The sequence below is a fragment of the Lupinus angustifolius genome, unplaced genomic scaffold, assembly GCF_001865875.1.
Source record: "Lupinus angustifolius cultivar Tanjil unplaced genomic scaffold, LupAngTanjil_v1.0 Scaffold_78_6, whole genome shotgun sequence".
NCBI classification, from domain to species: domain Eukaryota; kingdom Viridiplantae; phylum Streptophyta; class Magnoliopsida; order Fabales; family Fabaceae; genus Lupinus; species Lupinus angustifolius.
Genome location: NW_017723732.1, coordinates 1 through 17,088, shown reverse-complemented (window position 1 = coordinate 17,088; position 17,088 = coordinate 1). Strand labels below are relative to the sequence as shown.

Below are 17,088 nucleotides of genomic sequence, written 5' to 3'. Positions count from 1 at the left end.
TAACCACCACTCATTTTTTATGCCTCTCAATCGCCCATTTCAGAGAAAAACTTCTGAAAAAATGTATATACGTTATAGGTAAAGACAATCAATACAATATATTAAAATTTAATTCTAATTAAAATTTAATTATAATAGCACCAAAAAATGGTAAAGACACTATATGTGCGATTGTCTCCATGTTTTTCTCACTTCCCGACTCTCAACCCCAAACTATAACAACAACAACACTTTCACTCTCTCATTTCCATTCTCATTCCAAATCAAATTCTTTCTGCTTCTTCTTCTTCTTTTTCGTCATGGGTTGAACCAACATCTCTAATTTCCCAATTTCAACGATGCAGTGGGACATTGATTCCGATCTCAGCATCCACGAAGAAGAAAACGCCGCCGCATCATTCATCTTCAACCACCACCAAGTTGATGGAGCTCTTCCTTTTCCATTCCCCCTTCAAACGGCGCCGTGTGGTTTCGTCGTCACCGACGCCATTGATCCCGATCACCCTATCATTTATGTCAATACCGTCTTTGAGATGCTCACTGGCTACCGCGCCGAAGAAGTCCTCGGTCGGAATTGGTCAGTTTTTTTCACTTTCTCGTTTTCTCAACTGTCAAGTTTTTCATAGTTAAGCATTGATTAAGCTGCATTTTTCGCTAATTGATGTGTTTCGTTTCGCGATTAAGATTGTATTATGAGATATTAGTGTTCTAGGTTTAGGGTTAGGTTTTGGACTTGTTTTTGCTGGGGAATTTTGTTGCTTGAAACTCTAGGCCTCCTTTTGTATGTGTGTGCTTTAGACATGTTCGAGTGTGCAAGAGTTGCATGTACATTTATGTGACACGTGTCCATCGGCAGTTAGATTCATTAAAAGTAGTTGTTAAAAAGGCTAGGAAGTCCTTGTTAAGGTTACTCTAATGAAATCTAATGGTATGTGTCAATGCAATTGGAGTTTGTCGATAACATTTATAGTCCTTTTAGGGTGTGATTTTCATGTTAAAAATAGAAAGTGGTTCTTTTATTCAATACATATGCTGACTGCTGACAAAAACACTAGACTAGGGAGAAAGTTGGAGGTAGCACCTATGGTGCAAAAGATTGTAGAATCCCATCATAGGTGATTATATGCGGAGAAAACACGTAGAAACATCTGTTATGAAAGTTGATCAGATGTGGTAGCCCAACAGTTAGACGTAGTGGGAGACCAAAAAAACCTTAAGTGAAACCATCAAGAAGGATTTAGAAGTAAATAGCTTTTGTATAGACATGATTTACGGTAGGACATTATTACATTGTTTGATTAATGTAGCAGGCCCCACCTGTGATGGTAAAAGGCATATTTAGTGTATGTGGACAAAAACATACTTTGTGTAATCACTTAGACACCTTTTGACTTTTGGGAGCTAATTAATGAGAAAGTATGTTGCCTGTTATGTCATTTGTGTAATCCATATAGCTTTTATGAGTGTTGTTGTCTCGTTATATTGAGCAGTGCAGATCCCATTTCCTTTTGGTGCTGCTAGTGGATAAATTGGGATCTGAAGGAAGTCAATGCTATATGTGTAAGGGGGTTGAGAAAAATGTACTTGATATTGAACATGATAAGATACCTAACAATGACTCCTTTTCACCTTATGTAGTTACTAGTTAGAGGCTTTTTTGACTCTTGCTAAATCCTTAAACTCCACTGTCAAAGAACCATGAGTTAGTTTTAGTGGTAATTAAGTTAAGATAAGAAGGGAGATTGAACTTATTGCAAATTGGCCATTTTCAGATAGATTTCTGGAGTAGGGACTCATACCAAACTTTCTAGAGTAAGGACTCATACCAAACTTTCTAGAGTAAGGACTCATACCAAACTGAGTTTAAGTGCTGGATAGATTCTCATAATATTTTTGGTCCTCTGAGGATTTCATGTGTTGCGAACCCAAAGCTGTATGGTGGTTTATGTAATAACAATGCCTAGTTTTGGGCCAGGCCTGTTTGATGTCATCTGATGAACTATTCATTTTTATCACTTTTTGTTTGTCCTTTTTTTCTTCTTGGTTTTGGGCTTTTTTCCTTCCCTATTGTAAAGAGAAAAGAGAAGAGAGAAACTGGAAACTGTAACTGTTTTCTGCTATTGAATTGTGTAAATATCATCATATAATTACAAAGAGGAAAATGTACATAGTCTTTACAAGTGTACTACCGTGTACTGCAGTTTTGTACGATTGCCATTAGCTTGCAGTATAGTTGTACTGTAAGTGCTGCTGACACTTCTAACAGTACTAACTAACTTTTGCAGTACAAGTGTACAGCTACACAATGCTGACACTTCTACCTAAGCTAACTGTAGAGCTGAGGGTGCCTCCTGAACCTTGAGATGTCTTTTGAACAAAAGAAATGTGTTTGTAGACATATTTTGTGAGGACATCAGTTGTCTGAAAGTCAGAAGAAATGTGTTGAACTTGTAGAGTCTTTGCTTGAATTTTGTCTCTGACAAAGAAAAGTTCACGCTCTATGTGCTTGGTTATGTTATGGAGAACATGATTATGAGTCATTGCAATGTTATTGAGGTTATCACATAGGACAAAAGGAGTTTTGTATGGAAATTTGAGTTCAATGTGAAGGAATTCAACCCATGCAACTCGAGAGGTGTTAGAATATATGAAAGTATATCATAATATCTTCAATTATCTTATAGATAATATCTAGAGATACTTGGATATAGAGTTAATATCTCATATTATGATGATTGTATATCATATTTGTTTAGAGTATCTTAGAAGATCTCATATGATTAAGATTACTTATTTATGGTTTATCCTTATTTAATTAGGAGTCTAGTATTAGTATAAATATGGGTTAATGTTATGTCTTTTCTATCAAATAATCACAATATCGTCAAATAATCACAATATCATCACATTGGCATTCACAATATTATCTATACAATTTACTATTTTGGGCATTTCATTTTCTCCTTCAATATCTAAACCTTATAATTTCAACATGGTATCAGAGCCACAGTATCCGCCTTGAGGGAAGCTTAGAAACAAAATGATGAGATTGAGTATCAAAGGAAAAATGAGAAGCTGGAACATGAGTGTAGGAGCACTAAAAATTGGAGCGAAAGGAGTAGTTGGAGAAATGTTGGAAATGGAGGAAGGAACCACAGGGATAGGATTATAATTGTAAGGGATAGAGTGCTGAGGAATAGGACTACAGACAGGAGAATGAAGTACTGGATAGCTGGAAATAGGAGTAGAAGAAGCGGACCCTTTTGGGGCAAAAGGAAACGAAGTCATTAAAGAGAACATCTTTGGACATATATACTTCTCTTATTTAGAATGACACTTGTAACCCTTGTATGCATTATAATATCCAAAAAATTGCACTCAGAAGATCTGAAATGTAGTTTATGCTTGTTATAGGGTCTTAGATGAGGATAACATGCACAGCCAAAGACTTCGAGATTAAAAGTAATGCTAAAGAATAAAGTATGAGGGGATTTTTGCTGTGAAGGTGGATTAGGAAGTCTATTAATGAGGGACACAGCTGTGGTGAAGGCATGCTCCTAGTGGGACATGGGTAAACAACCATGGGCAAGTAGAGTAAGTCCTGTTACAATATGTCCATGTTTCCTCCTTGTTTTTGTAACAACAGTTATGCAAAATAATATTTATGATATAATGATAATTATGATAAATTCCTGGAAGGGTGGTTTATGCTTTTAATTTTTGAAGTTCTTAATGTAGCAATTTGGGGCAAGGATGTGAAATTGTAACATAAATCACTAAGATTTTGACAAGTAAAAAGAGTGTGGCTGCCATGGCATAGGTATTGTATGGTAATTTGTGTGTGGTGGTGTCAGTAGCTCGTTTAAGAAGCATACAGAATGGTGACTTTGAATTTTCTTTCAGATCAATGTGTCATGTTGAGGATAGGATATGGAGATTTATATTCTTGGATTTATCTTGTCTTATGTTTTTATGATTAAAAAGTAAAGCTTTGTAGAAGACAAGAGACAGATATTGATTCTCAAGTGTAATCTGTTTGCAGATTCATTTTCTCTTTCAACTTCTTTATGCAAGTGTTGCTTTTTTCATTCATATAGACATATAATGACGGGCTAAAAAGTAAAAACTTCATTAACTCCAGGCTTATAGCGCTTTGGGACTGAGTTGAATTGGTGGCTGCTGTAGACAGATTTAGCTTATAAGTCTTTCTGTAATGGCTTGAAGTTATTATGTCCTTCACGAAGTAGAATGAATAACCTGTGCAGTGCATTAGGGAAATAAAAGAAAGAAGGGATGGCTGAAGAGTATTATCTATAAGCAAATAAGCAATACATTCTTTAGCATGTTTCTGGATTGAGTCTCTATTGTTAGATTATGAGATTAATGTAATCTGGCGTTGTTATATCTAATCATTTAAAGATATTGTGCAGTCGTTTCTTAAAGCGTCGTGGTCCATTTGAATTCCAAGGTGAGTTGCTGAACTTTAGGAAAGATGGATCTCCACTTATGAACAGATTGCGTCTGACATCTATATTTGGAGATGATGAGATTACTCATGTCATTGGAATCCAATTCTTCACCGAGGCAGACATTGATCTTGGTCCTGTTCTGGGTTCTGCAATTAAGGAATCTGCTAAATCATCAGATCGGTTTTGTTCTGTGTTATCCTCGTTGCGTCCTTTTCCAGTGGGGGACCGGAATGTGACTCGTGGAGTTTGTGGGATATTTCAATTAAGTGACAAGGTAATCTCTCTCAAGATACTTGCTCACCTAACTCCAAGAGATATTGCATCAGTTGGTTCTGTCTGTAGGCGATTATATGAGCTAACAAAAAATGAAGATCTTTGGAGAATGATGTGCCAAAATGCATGGGGCAGTGAGACTACACGTGTTTTAGAGACTGTGCCTGGTGCAAGGAGACTTGGATGGGGTCAGCTTGCGATGGAACTGACCACTCTTGAAGCAGCAGCTTGGAGCAAACAGACTGTTGGTGGTGTTGTTGAACCCTCACGCTGTAAATTTAGTGCTTGTGCTGTTGGTAATAGAGTTGTCCTATTTGGTGGTGAAGGGGTAAACATGCAACCTATGAATGACACCTTTGTATTGGATCTCAACTCTAGTAATCCTGAGTGGCAACATGTTCAGGTGGGCTCTCCTCCTCCTGGTCGTTGGGGCCATACACTTTCATGTGTTAATGGTTCCCTTTTGGTTGTATTTGGAGGCTGTGGAACACGGGGCTTGCTCAATGATGTGTTTCTTCTGGAACTAGATGCAAAGCCTCCAACTTGGCGTGAAATTTCTGGATTGGCACCTCCACTTCCAAGATCATGGCATAGCTCTTGTACTCTTGATGGCACTAAGTTGATAGTTTCCGGTGGCTGTGCTGATTCTGGAGTACTCGAGTGATACTTTCCTCCTTGATTTGTCAATGGAGAAACCTATCTGGAGAGAGATACCAGTGACATGGACTCCACCTTCTCGTCTGGGCCACACGCTAAGAGTGGACCTCTGCATTTTCGTTCCAGTGATGTATTCACAATGGATTTAAGTGAGGAGGAACCATGCTGGAGATGTGTAACAGGAAGTGGAATGCCCGGTGCTGGAAATCCTGGTGGCACAGCACCTCCTCCAAGACTTGATTGATCATGTTGCTATAAGTCTTCCAGGTGGGAGAATTCTGATATTTGGCGGGTCTGTTGCAGGCCTTCATTCTGCCTCCCAGCTTTACATCCTTGATCCAACGGATGAGAAGCGTACATGGAGAATCCTAAATGTACCTGGGTGCCCTCCGAGATTTGCTTGGGGACATAGCACATGTATTGTTGGAGGGACAAGAGCTATTGTATTAAGTGGTCAAACTGGGGAAGAATGGATGCTAGTTGACCTCCATGAACTTTCCTTGGCAAGTTCTGCCATATAGATCCAGTGAGTAACTGCATGCTGTAGTGTAGGACTGTAGGGGATGCTACGAAGCCATGATTGAAGTTGTAAAATCATTTTGAGCACAAGTAGGCGGCAAAAGGTTTGTGCTGGTCACTGGTAACAAGCATTTCTCTAATCAGAACGTGTGTATTAAGTTGTTTTCACAATTGATTTTCTTTTTGGTTGGTTCTGGCTTGAGAAAAACTACTCAATGAGTGACACAGTGTGCACAACGAATTATTCTTCCAGAATAGATTATTAGTGTATGATAATAAGTAGCTAATGTATTAGGGTAGTTCCTCACATGATTTCCCCATTTGTCTTGTTCAAACTTCAAACTGTAATTTGTACCACGACAAAAGATCGAAAAATAAAAATGCATGTTCATAGTATGTAATGGAAGGCTCTACTTATTTACGCTTTTGGACACGATTCAGCTGACATTGTCTTGATGGTTTTACTGGTTTGTGCTACAGCAAACAGGTGTACGAGGTCGGGAACTCAGCTGTTTTCTGATCATTGTAATAATTCGGAGTGATGTTGTTGGTACTCCAAATTGTGTATTTGCCCTCACTCTTAACTAATCCTAATTTTAATTTTATATTTTCCAAAATTAGTTTTGGTTAATGGAGGTGTTAATGCGCAACATAATGATGTAATATTCTGGGTACATCTGATAAAATCATAATGATGCAATATGTACTATACTGTTGTATATTTAAGAAGATGATCATGAAACTTCTAGCAAGGTGGATATTCTTTTTATTTTTGCGGAACTTACTATTTAGTTTTTTACCATCAGATAGGAACCTAGAGCAGAATGATCTGTGATATTGTAATGTTTACTATAGATTAGCTACAACTATCTCTATATGTATGGTAGTGTTTTAAATTGCATTTCACAACAATTGTAGCCATGATGTTACAGTTTTGGAGTCTCCAAAATGATATCATGACTGCAATTGTACTTGCATATGCTGTATTTTCTGCAATTTTTCACAATTGCAGTAAACACATTCCAATTTAGAACACCTTGCGTCAACAATGAAGAGATTGATGTGGAGAACCGTTTGAATTTGGCAACTGAAAATACTGTGCAATACGGCGCTAGTGGGGTTGAAGAAATAGTTTTAGGGTATAAATGATACACATTACAGATTTTGTATCTAGCTTGTGTTTTTGCCTCTACTTGCATTATAATGTAGTCACTGAAACTCATCCCTTCAAAAGTAAAATGATTAGAAATATCTTTCAAACTGAAGTTTTCCTGCATTGTTATAATCTACTTTGTTGTTAAATGAGATCCACATCTTGCTTAGAAACAACTGTTCAATATGATTTCCATATGATTATAAATGCAGTTTTGAACCAGAAAGTTGATAATAATTGGTTGAATGACTTGATTCCTCTATTTTGTCTAGTCATTCAACATGACATTCTTATCTCCAAGATTCTCATTATTGGAAATTTCAACCAAGCCAATATCTTGGAAGTTGAAAGTGCTTTTAATGGGAGTTTTCAAAGTCAATGACCAAGGAAATATTTAGGAAATACAATAGTCAGTATGTGAAGTTAAACTTTGCCAATTCTCATCTCCAATAATTTAGTTGAGAAAATCATAGGTTATGTAAAAAAGGTTCCCCTTTGCTTTATATTAGTCGCTATCATCTCTTTTTTTTTATAGTCATGAAGTTCAATGTTGCATTGAATTTATGCTATAGAACATGCAGTGAGATCCAAGGTGCATGGTACTAGGACAATTATCTAAAACTTAGTATTTTGTGGTTAATATTTTTTACTTTGTTCTGGTTGTTTCATTCAAGTATATTCACGGCATCAAAGTAATTAGTAACCCATAAATATAAAATGGCTTTACTTGCTCCACAGTCAACCATTGGTTTTGAGAGATGATAGTGTGGGCCTAAAGCAAACAACAACCTTATATTTCTAAGGCGTATGTCTGGAGTACATCTGCTGTCTCACAGGTTGTGCCACTGCATGTACCACCAAACTCTAATTGGTTGAAAAAATGTATATGAAGTTAAAAAATTAATAATTTACTATTTTTATGACTAATCACAGCTGATGGCACATGCAGTGACACAACTCGTGGGACAATAGATGTGCACATGTATGAGTCTATTCTAGCAAACCAAGGGAGACCCAAACTGCTTTTTCTTCCATTCATTTGAAATTTTCATGTAGATATATGATTATTAATACTATTATTATTATTATGACTTGTAGTTTTGCAAATAAATTTGATCACTTTGCCTTATCCTTCACTTTGTTCCACAATTTCATCATTATATTTTGTACTCTTGTCTGCTGAATAATGTCAAGTGTAGAAAGCACAGAAAGCACAGAAAGCACAGGAAGTACAGGAGCAATTTTCATTGTCGTCAGCATGGGTCGGAATAGGATTTTAAGCTGAGAATATTTCTTTTTGTTTTCATCTTTTGTTCTATGTTTCTTTTTTATTGGTTTGGTCACAAGATTTCTGAGTTCTGACTGATTATATTAATATTACAGTTGTGATTATTGTGAAGATCAGTGTCCTTTATTATTTCTGCGGGAAAAGAATTTTTCCATCAGTTAGTCCAGAACCACAGTTTATGACACTCACTATGGACAAATTTCTAACTGATATGGAAAGGGAGAAGCCAATCAGATTTACTGATCAGCAACTAAGGATTGCAACTGATAACTACTCTAACTTGTTGGGGTCCGGAGGTTTCGGTGCAGTCTATAAAGGTATTTTCAGTAACGGAACCATTGTAGCTGTGAAGGTTCTTCTATATGGGAGTTCTGACAAGAGAATTGAGGAGCAGTTTAAGGCAGAAGTGAGTACAATTGGTAGAACTCATCATTTCAATCTCGTTCGGCTATATGGATTTTGCTTTGAAAGAAACCTGAGAGCGCTTATTTACGAGTACATGGTGAATGGCTCGCTCGATAGGTATCTGTTTCATCAAAACAAGACCTTAGGATTTGAAAAACTTCATGAGATCGCAGTCGGCACAGCCAGAGGCATTGCTTACCTGCATGAAGAGTGCCAACAAAGAATAATCCACTACGACATTAAACCAGGAAATATTCTCTTAGACAGGAATTTCAATCCCAAAGTTGCAGATTTTGGGTTGGCCAAGCTTTGTAACAGAGAAAATACTCATATAACCATGTCTGGAGGCAGAGGGACTCCTGGTTATGCTGCGCCCGAGCTTTGGATGTCATTTCCTATAACTCATAAGTGTGATGTTTACAGCTTTGGCATCCTGTTATTTGAAATCATAGGTAGAAGAAGAAACTTCGATGTTAACCTTCCCGAAAGCCAAGAGTGGTTTCCAATTTTGGTTTGGAAAAAAGTTGATACTGGACAATTGGAGGAGTTAACAATAGCCTGTGGGATAGATGAGAAAGATAAGGAAATAACAGAAAGAATGGTTAAGGTAGCTCTTTTTTGTGTTCAGTATAGGCCAGAATCAAGGCCTATAATGAGTGTTGTGGTGAAAATGTTGGAAGGTTCATTAGAAATTCCAGATCCTGTGAATCCATTTCAGCACTTGATGGATGGGATTTTCACAGCGCACCCAGTCCCAACGTCGCAGAGCTATACTAATACAAGTACTTCTTCGGGCTCTTGTGTTATGGTAACCGACTCCAGCATTGTATGCACTACTCCTATTATGAGGAGGAATGAGATTGAATTAGCTTCTAGCAATGGATGATGCAAATATATGCTACTTGGCAGAAGCTTTCCATAACAATAAGTAAAACATTTTCCTTTCTACTGGTTTGATTCCATTGAATCCTATTCACCTGTACTTTTATTTGTTGCCATGATTGTTAGCTCTATTTGGATTGGAAGACTTTATTTAATAAGGAAAGCAATAAAGTAAATATATCCTATACAAATGTGTCCATTCCTTGACCTTGTTTATTAATTACCGTTCTAATACCCATGCTTACATTTGCTTCTATACTATTCCATTCTTTGCAACGAATGTTCTTCGGACACACAAAAATGTTTTAGTAACACCTGCATATGACATTCCCTATAGGCATAAGTGTGATTAAGTACTCTAATTCACGTATTCGTATGTACATTTCAGCAGGAAATACATAACTGATGTATGTTCTAAAACTATTTGTTACACCAGGGATGATGATCTTTATGGATAAATCATACATTTTGAGATTTTCTTTGTATCCATTCTGCAATACCAATAACTAGCTCTGAAGATTGTAGAGGGAAAATTTAGGACTCATGGAAGGCTCTGGAGAGGGCAGCCAATTGAGAATACCAAGGCTTGTTAGCTCCTGTCTTGGCTAGAAATGCATTTTGACGTCAATAAACGGAAACTCGCCCAAGTGCTTCTTCTTGATCTATATTCTATAGCCCCTTCCTTAGAATGAAATGAGTGTTCAGCAAAAAGCAGGTATACAAAGTTGATATTGAACTTCAGCATATTAGGAATGATGGAATTAAATTCATGCTAACACTCAACTAAGCCTCAACATAAACCATTAAATCCATGCTTCAAGGGAAGTCTATAATTTTATTTAATCCACAGCAAAATTTCTGTATTTATAATTCAGTGGTAATCAAACCTTAAACAAATACAAAATCATAGAGATATTATTATATGAAATCCTAATCATACTAAATAAAACAACCTATCAAGGCCTAAATTCCAAAAGATAAAGATATCAAAATCCTTAAAAAGCATAATTATCATGAATTCACGATGGCAGGTTTATCAGTGTGTGTTCATGTCTATTTTAAAAACTACTTTAGCTCTAACATATGAACATGTACTTGTACATGTGGTTAGTCCATGGAGAACAAGTTCCTTTAAGATATGCATCAAGATATTGAAAGCCTTTAAGAGCACATACATATACTTATGATGAATTATGAAAAAAATTCTTTAGATTTTCAAATGTCTGTGTTTATAATAAACATACTTAGAAACTAGGTTCTAAAGTGGAATGGATCATAACATAGAAACTCTGCAGAAAGAAAGAATGCAATTATAGCTTACATTGAAGATCAAAAGCAACAGAAAGAGAGGTCAATGTGAATAAGGGTTCTATGTTTCATAGATTAAGGAAATTCTAGTGTTAGTGTTAGAATATATGAAAGTATCTCATAATATTTTAAATTATCTTATAGAGAATATATAGAATATCTAGAGATGAAAGTATATTAGAATATCATAAATTATCTCATAGTAGTCATAATATGACGATTATATCTTAGATTAGTTTAAAATATTTTAAAATATTACTTAGATATAGAAAATATATCTTATATTATCATGATTATATCTTCAATTTGTTTAGAATATCTTAGAAGATAAAATTGAGATAAAGGCATGACCGTTGGTTTTAGGATTTGTTTCTTTATTTAATTAGGAGTCTAGTATTAGTATAAATAAGGTTAATATTATGTCTTTTGTATCACATAATCACATTGTCATTCACAATATTATCAGTACAAATGTAGTATTTTCAACATTCACTCTTTCTCCATCTATACATGAATTAAGAGGTGGAAATGGCTAATATAAAGATATATACAGACTTCATTTCTACCAGTAAAGTACACATTTTATGAAATTGAAGGTAGTTTAGTTTGGAAAACTTAAAACCTGTCATTTTTTTTGCTATGTCCTAGCAGTAAGGACAAACTAGAATCACACTATAACAATTTCATTTAAGCTACCAATATCATTCACAAGATCACTACAACATCCTCTTTTGCAGCACTTAGGAATCCCACTTGTCCCCAACAACTCTGAACTATCCTTAGATTTGTCCTTGTAAGAACCAGACTCCAAGGTAGCATCATGTGTCACAAGTACAACAGATCCAGTGCTATATTTTTTATCCTTAATGTGCACTTCTTGGTCTAGCTGGCAACAATCACTGCTATTCTTTTTTCTGCATGAGGAATCCTGACACATTTTCACTTCATGTAAACAACAATCATTGCAAGGTTTCACTGAATGAACTTCATCAAACACCAACTTTGAAATCCCAAGAGATTCATGTTTACTTTCACTTGTAGTCGGTGCAAGATTAGTTTCATTTTTGCAGCATTTTTTACCACATTTTTCTGAAGTAAGAAGCCCAAGCTGCTCATCACTATTGCTTTCAAGTAGAGTAATGCTCTTATCTTCCAAGAAGGTTCCATATTTAGGACTTCTATTTGTAGATTTTGCATCATCATATTTTGGTTTCTCTTGTAAAATTAACATGCTATTGAGAATCACAAGTAAACAGGTTCCAACATCAGTCAAAACAGCAAGCCAAACAATTGGATACCCTGCAATTGCCAATACTAGTATGGCAATCTTGGTGCTGATTGAAATTATAACATTCTCAATGAGCTTTCTGGTAGTTTTTCTTGCTAGCTGAATGGCTTCTGGTATTTTTCGGATATCATTTGACATGAGAATCACATTACCTGTCTCAATAGCTAGAGCTGATCCAGATATTCCCATTGAGATACCGATGTCAGCTGTAGCTAATGCAGGAGCATCGTTAATGCCATCTCCAACCATGGCTGTTAGTCCATCATTCTTGAAATTCTTAACAATCACAGCCTTTTCTTCAGGTAAAAGCTCGGCATGAACATCGTCTAGAGCATGATTCAACTGCATAGATTTAAGTTGGCACATTTCTACGTTCAAAGTTATTATATATGTCATACCAATCAGCATTAATGACCAACACTGAATAGGGATGGTCATTTATTGTCAAGAAAAATAAAACATCTTTTAATACAAAGCCTGAAATTGAAATACCATTTGTTCATAACATTGTACATTAAATAGGAATGGCAATGGGGCAGGTGAAGTTTGCGCTTACCCAACTCCGAACCCGAAATCTAGAACCCAATCCGAATTAAGCAGGGGTTGAAAATAATGTTACCATCTCCGAATCCATCGGGTTTCGAGAAACCCAAACTCGACGGGAACCCACCCGAAACATGTATTTCTGTATATATAGGTTATATATATACATGTCAAATTTCTATATGTATAGGTTTTATATATGTATTTATGTCGAATTTTGTAATTTGACGTATATTATCGGGTTCAAGGTAGGTATCAACTATACCAAACCCTAACCCGAAAGTTGAACTCGGGTAAAACCCGAACTCAGTTTGATTGGGTTTGGATTGGTACGCACGAGTTCGGTTTTCATTGTCATACCTGAGATTAAATAGAATATATATTAGTGCCAGTATACCTGACTCTGAACATAGTTAGCAGCCTGAGTGCTATCTCCTGTTAGCATGACTGATCTCACACCTAATGACTTTAGTTCTTCTATTGCTTCCAAAGCACCTGATCTGCAAGTATCAGCTAGGCTAAAGACTCCAATCAGAGTTGATCCACAGTATATATAGCCATTTCTTTCTTCTTGGACTTGAGACACTGGATCTGAGCATTTGATATGATTATAAGATGAGTGTAATATCTGTATATTGTCAGTATAAAAATTTATACGTACTCAGTATATCATTCATCATTTATTTGTATTACTTTTTTTGAAGAGTCAATGATAATTAGACATGAATCGTGGATGATAAGTATATAAAACTCATACACGTAAGTGCATACATTTTTTTCTTTTATGAGATAACCATGATTAAATTACCGAAGAAAAAAGAGCACAAGAAAACAAAACAAATTAGATATTCAGGCTACACAAATTAACTTTTTAAATTAAGAGATGGTTTTATGATAAGTAGTAACCTCTTTCACAACCAGCTCTGGCACCAATTCTCCTATTGCCTATATAGATATCCCTCCCATCAATTTTACCATAAATTCCTTCACCGGGAAAATTTTGAAAATTCTCCACATTTTCAGGGATTTGTTTGATAGAGTGCAACATTCCATATTCCACTAGTGAAGCTGCCATAGGATGACTTGATTTACTCTCAATACTTGAAACCCTGCAAAGTTTTCATTAACCAAATCAAATTAGTCTTGAAATAATTATAAACTTTTCATATACAACATATAAACATGCTTAGTTTAATCAACAGAATTTACCAGTACAATAAGGTTTCAATGCTAATATCATCTACAATGGCACAAAAATCTGTTACTGTGAACTCTCCTCTTGTTATTGTGCCTGTTTTATCAAAAGCCACTGTCTTAATTCCAGAAAGTGTTTCAAGATAATCTCCGCCTTTTAGTAGTAACCCGCTTGTTGCAGCTTTTGTAAGCGCACAAAAGATTGCAACAGGTGTGGAGAGGATGAGAGCACAAGGGCATCCACTCAATAAAACCACAATCGCCAGCCGAAACCAACGCTTGATATCCGGAACTCCTAATGCAACTGGAACCACAGCAATGCTAGCTGAAATCAACACAACTACTGCAATAGAACATAAATCAAATGTAAGTCATTGTACTGTGGTAATGTTGCTCTCCGACATATTTTAAAAATCGAACTTCGAAATTGAGAGTAACAATCTATGAAGGAACTTTTTCTCACTTCCAAAGTTATCTATCTAGTTAATTATTACCTGGAATATAGTACTTCGCAAAATTATCTATGATCCTTTGTGCTCGCGATTTTCTGCTCTGAGCCTCTTCAACAAGCTTTGACATTCTTGCTACCACTGTATCTTTTGCCAACACAGTAGTTTTTACACTTATATATCCTGCAATGACATAAAGTAATGTGTGAGAAGGGAAATTAAAAGTTAGAGTGATATGAAAATTATTTAGATACTTAACCATTCAGATTAATTGTTCCAGCCCAGACAATTGAATCCAACTCTTTGGTAACAGGGAATGATTCTCCGGTTAACATCTTTTCATCCACTTCACATTTTCCGTCCACCACGACTCCATCAAGAGGAATGGCATCACCTGCCTTGACTGCAAGGATGGTGTTAATGTTAACATCATTGACATCTATGCGATCCCCGGTCTCTGCGAGAACGGCCTTTTGAGGAGCCATGCTTGTTAAAGAGGACATGGCAACCACTGCCTATGCATGTAATAAAGCAAAGGAAAATGTAGAGTTTAGTATGCACACAAATAAGGCACAAATGTTGGTGCTAGTAAGGGCTACTGAAGTAAGAAAATAGTGAATAAAGCAAAGTGTCAAGGGGAAAAGGTATCATACCTTGTGAGTTGCTCTTGTTTCAAGCCATTGAGAAATGGAAAATAGGAAAATGATGACTCCAGCCTCCAAAAAATCTTTTAAACCAACAGTCACACACACTGCAAGATATGAAACATAGCACAAACAGAACGTTCCATCAAATGTCACAGATGAGAGCATGTTTTCCCATGCCTTAGAATAAAAATGAGCACCCAGTGTAAGAGGCTCCTATTTAGTGGGGTATGAGGATGGTAGATATACACAACCTTATTCCACAGGTAGAGAGGCTATTTCTTGGATGTGAACCAGTGACTTTATAGTTACTTAGCAACAGCCTTACTGTTGCGCCATGCGGAGAGGCTTTCTCCATGCCTTAGAATAAGCACTGTTTACTCTTTCGCCAAGTAAACAACACCCTAGACATGTCTCTGTCACTGATTCATTAATATATAAAAGGGCGACCAAATGTATGAGGCTTTCACTTAGTAGATTCTGAGGAGGGTAAATTTACAAAGTCTTACCTGCAAGCAAGCAAAGAGGCTATTTCCAGGATTTGAACCCGTAACCTCATGGTCACTCAGCAACAAACTTATACTTCTAATAAAATTGACATGTACAAAATGATTACCTGCTATTAGAACCAGAATGTTGATATTAAGAGAAAGAGCCCTAATGGAAGCTATGGTCCTGAATACAACTTTAGGGGAGCCAATGGCAACAGAACCAAGAGCCAACAATTCCAAAGGTTGATATAAATATTTGAAGAAAGAAAGGACCAATAACAAGCCACACAACAAAGTAGCTAAGTCTGGCCATTTGTTTTCAGTATTGGTCTCTCCCTCTAGTCTCAAACTGGCTTCAAGCCTTGCTGAATTCAGTGCATCAACTGACACAATCACACAAATTATGATCAACAAAACTCAGATTGTACCTCCTTAAATAATTGCTTCCAAGCATATATTTTTCATCTTATATCTGGTATGGATGGAAAATATTCTAAGGCAAAACAAATTATATAATTCAGGGAATGCAAGACATGAAACTTGCACAATAAATACTTTGAATGGACCTAAAAAAAATGTCATGCACATAATAAAAATGAAAATGGATTATAACATTTGTGTAAAGAGACATATTCATAACCAGTACATCATTTATTTGTATTATTACATATATTTAAAAGTCAATACTTATTAAATATGAAAAATGGATTATACAATTACAATAAAAAATTATTATATTATTGTTAGTATATACATCTTTTTTTGGTGAAAAGTTTTATGTGATATATAGAATTGAAGTTATTCACAATCTTAGGAAGCCTAAGAAGAGTTAAAAATTCATATTTCTTAGGTTCAAAGTTCAAACCCATGTTGCATATGAGTATATGACAATTTAATCCATGAACATAATCTAAAACTATAGAGTAAAACTAACACATCACGTGCATAATGAATAACCAAGTGACAAAATAAGCTATCAAATGGAAAAAAAGTCAACTTCTCCCTCATAATCTCTATTATCCATGATTTAGAAATTCTTTTACAATATTTAGCTGCATTAAAGGTCATTTTTTTCGAAAAGGAAGATTGTTATTGATGATTGAACTCACCTATTAGTGACTCAGAAATCAAGAGAACATCATGGGTCACGGTAACTGTTCTGGTTGGCACTGTCACCGAAATATCGTTGACTCCATTAAGAGGCTTCAGAATTCTTTCAACTAGTTCTGCTTCTGTAGCACAACACAGTCCCAACACTTCAAATTTGCTTCTCTTCATATTTTCAACAATTGCAAAACTGAAATGAAAATTTGATATTAGTATTAGCCTTTATTAGTATTATTTTACTTAAGTTTTAAATTTTCATAATGTAAGGCATTTAACTATTTTTAATATATTCATTTGCGTGTTACATTAAGTACTTGCGAATCAGCAGCAAATTGGAAGTTTGGGTGGTTCAACTACTTTTAATAAATATATATATATATATATATATATATATATATATGAAAGAGAAAAGTCTTTA

At 35.7% G+C, this 17,088-nt stretch overlaps 2 protein-coding genes and 1 pseudogene across 2 annotated transcripts; 2 read left to right on the top strand and 1 right to left on the bottom strand.

Moving 5' to 3' along the window:
- The first annotated feature begins 202 nt into the window (after positions 1 to 202).
- Positions 203 to 6,311, top strand: LOC109339485 (annotated as a pseudogene).
- Positions 6,312 to 8,087: 1,776 nt separating this feature from the next.
- On the top strand, positions 8,088 to 9,842 carry LOC109339487 (G-type lectin S-receptor-like serine/threonine-protein kinase At1g34300). The gene is made up of 2 exons (XM_019576937.1): positions 8,088 to 8,333; positions 8,455 to 9,842. Exons 1-2 carry the CDS (start codon positions 8,258 to 8,260, stop codon positions 9,648 to 9,650), a joined length of 1,272 nt encoding a protein of 423 aa, XP_019432482.1. The 5' UTR covers positions 8,088 to 8,257; the 3' UTR covers positions 9,651 to 9,842.
- Positions 9,843 to 11,463: 1,621 nt separating this feature from the next.
- LOC109339486 (putative inactive cadmium/zinc-transporting ATPase HMA3) lies at positions 11,464 to 16,892 on the bottom strand (the record flags this gene model as incomplete). The annotated part of the gene is made up of 9 exons (XM_019576936.1): positions 11,464 to 12,584; positions 13,183 to 13,376; positions 13,692 to 13,894; positions 13,995 to 14,322; positions 14,474 to 14,611; positions 14,688 to 14,943; positions 15,082 to 15,179; positions 15,689 to 15,946; positions 16,673 to 16,892. Coding segments are annotated over 9 exons (2,658 nt in total), but the record flags the coding sequence as incomplete, so codon positions are not given.
- Positions 16,893 to 17,088: the final 196 nt, after the last annotated feature.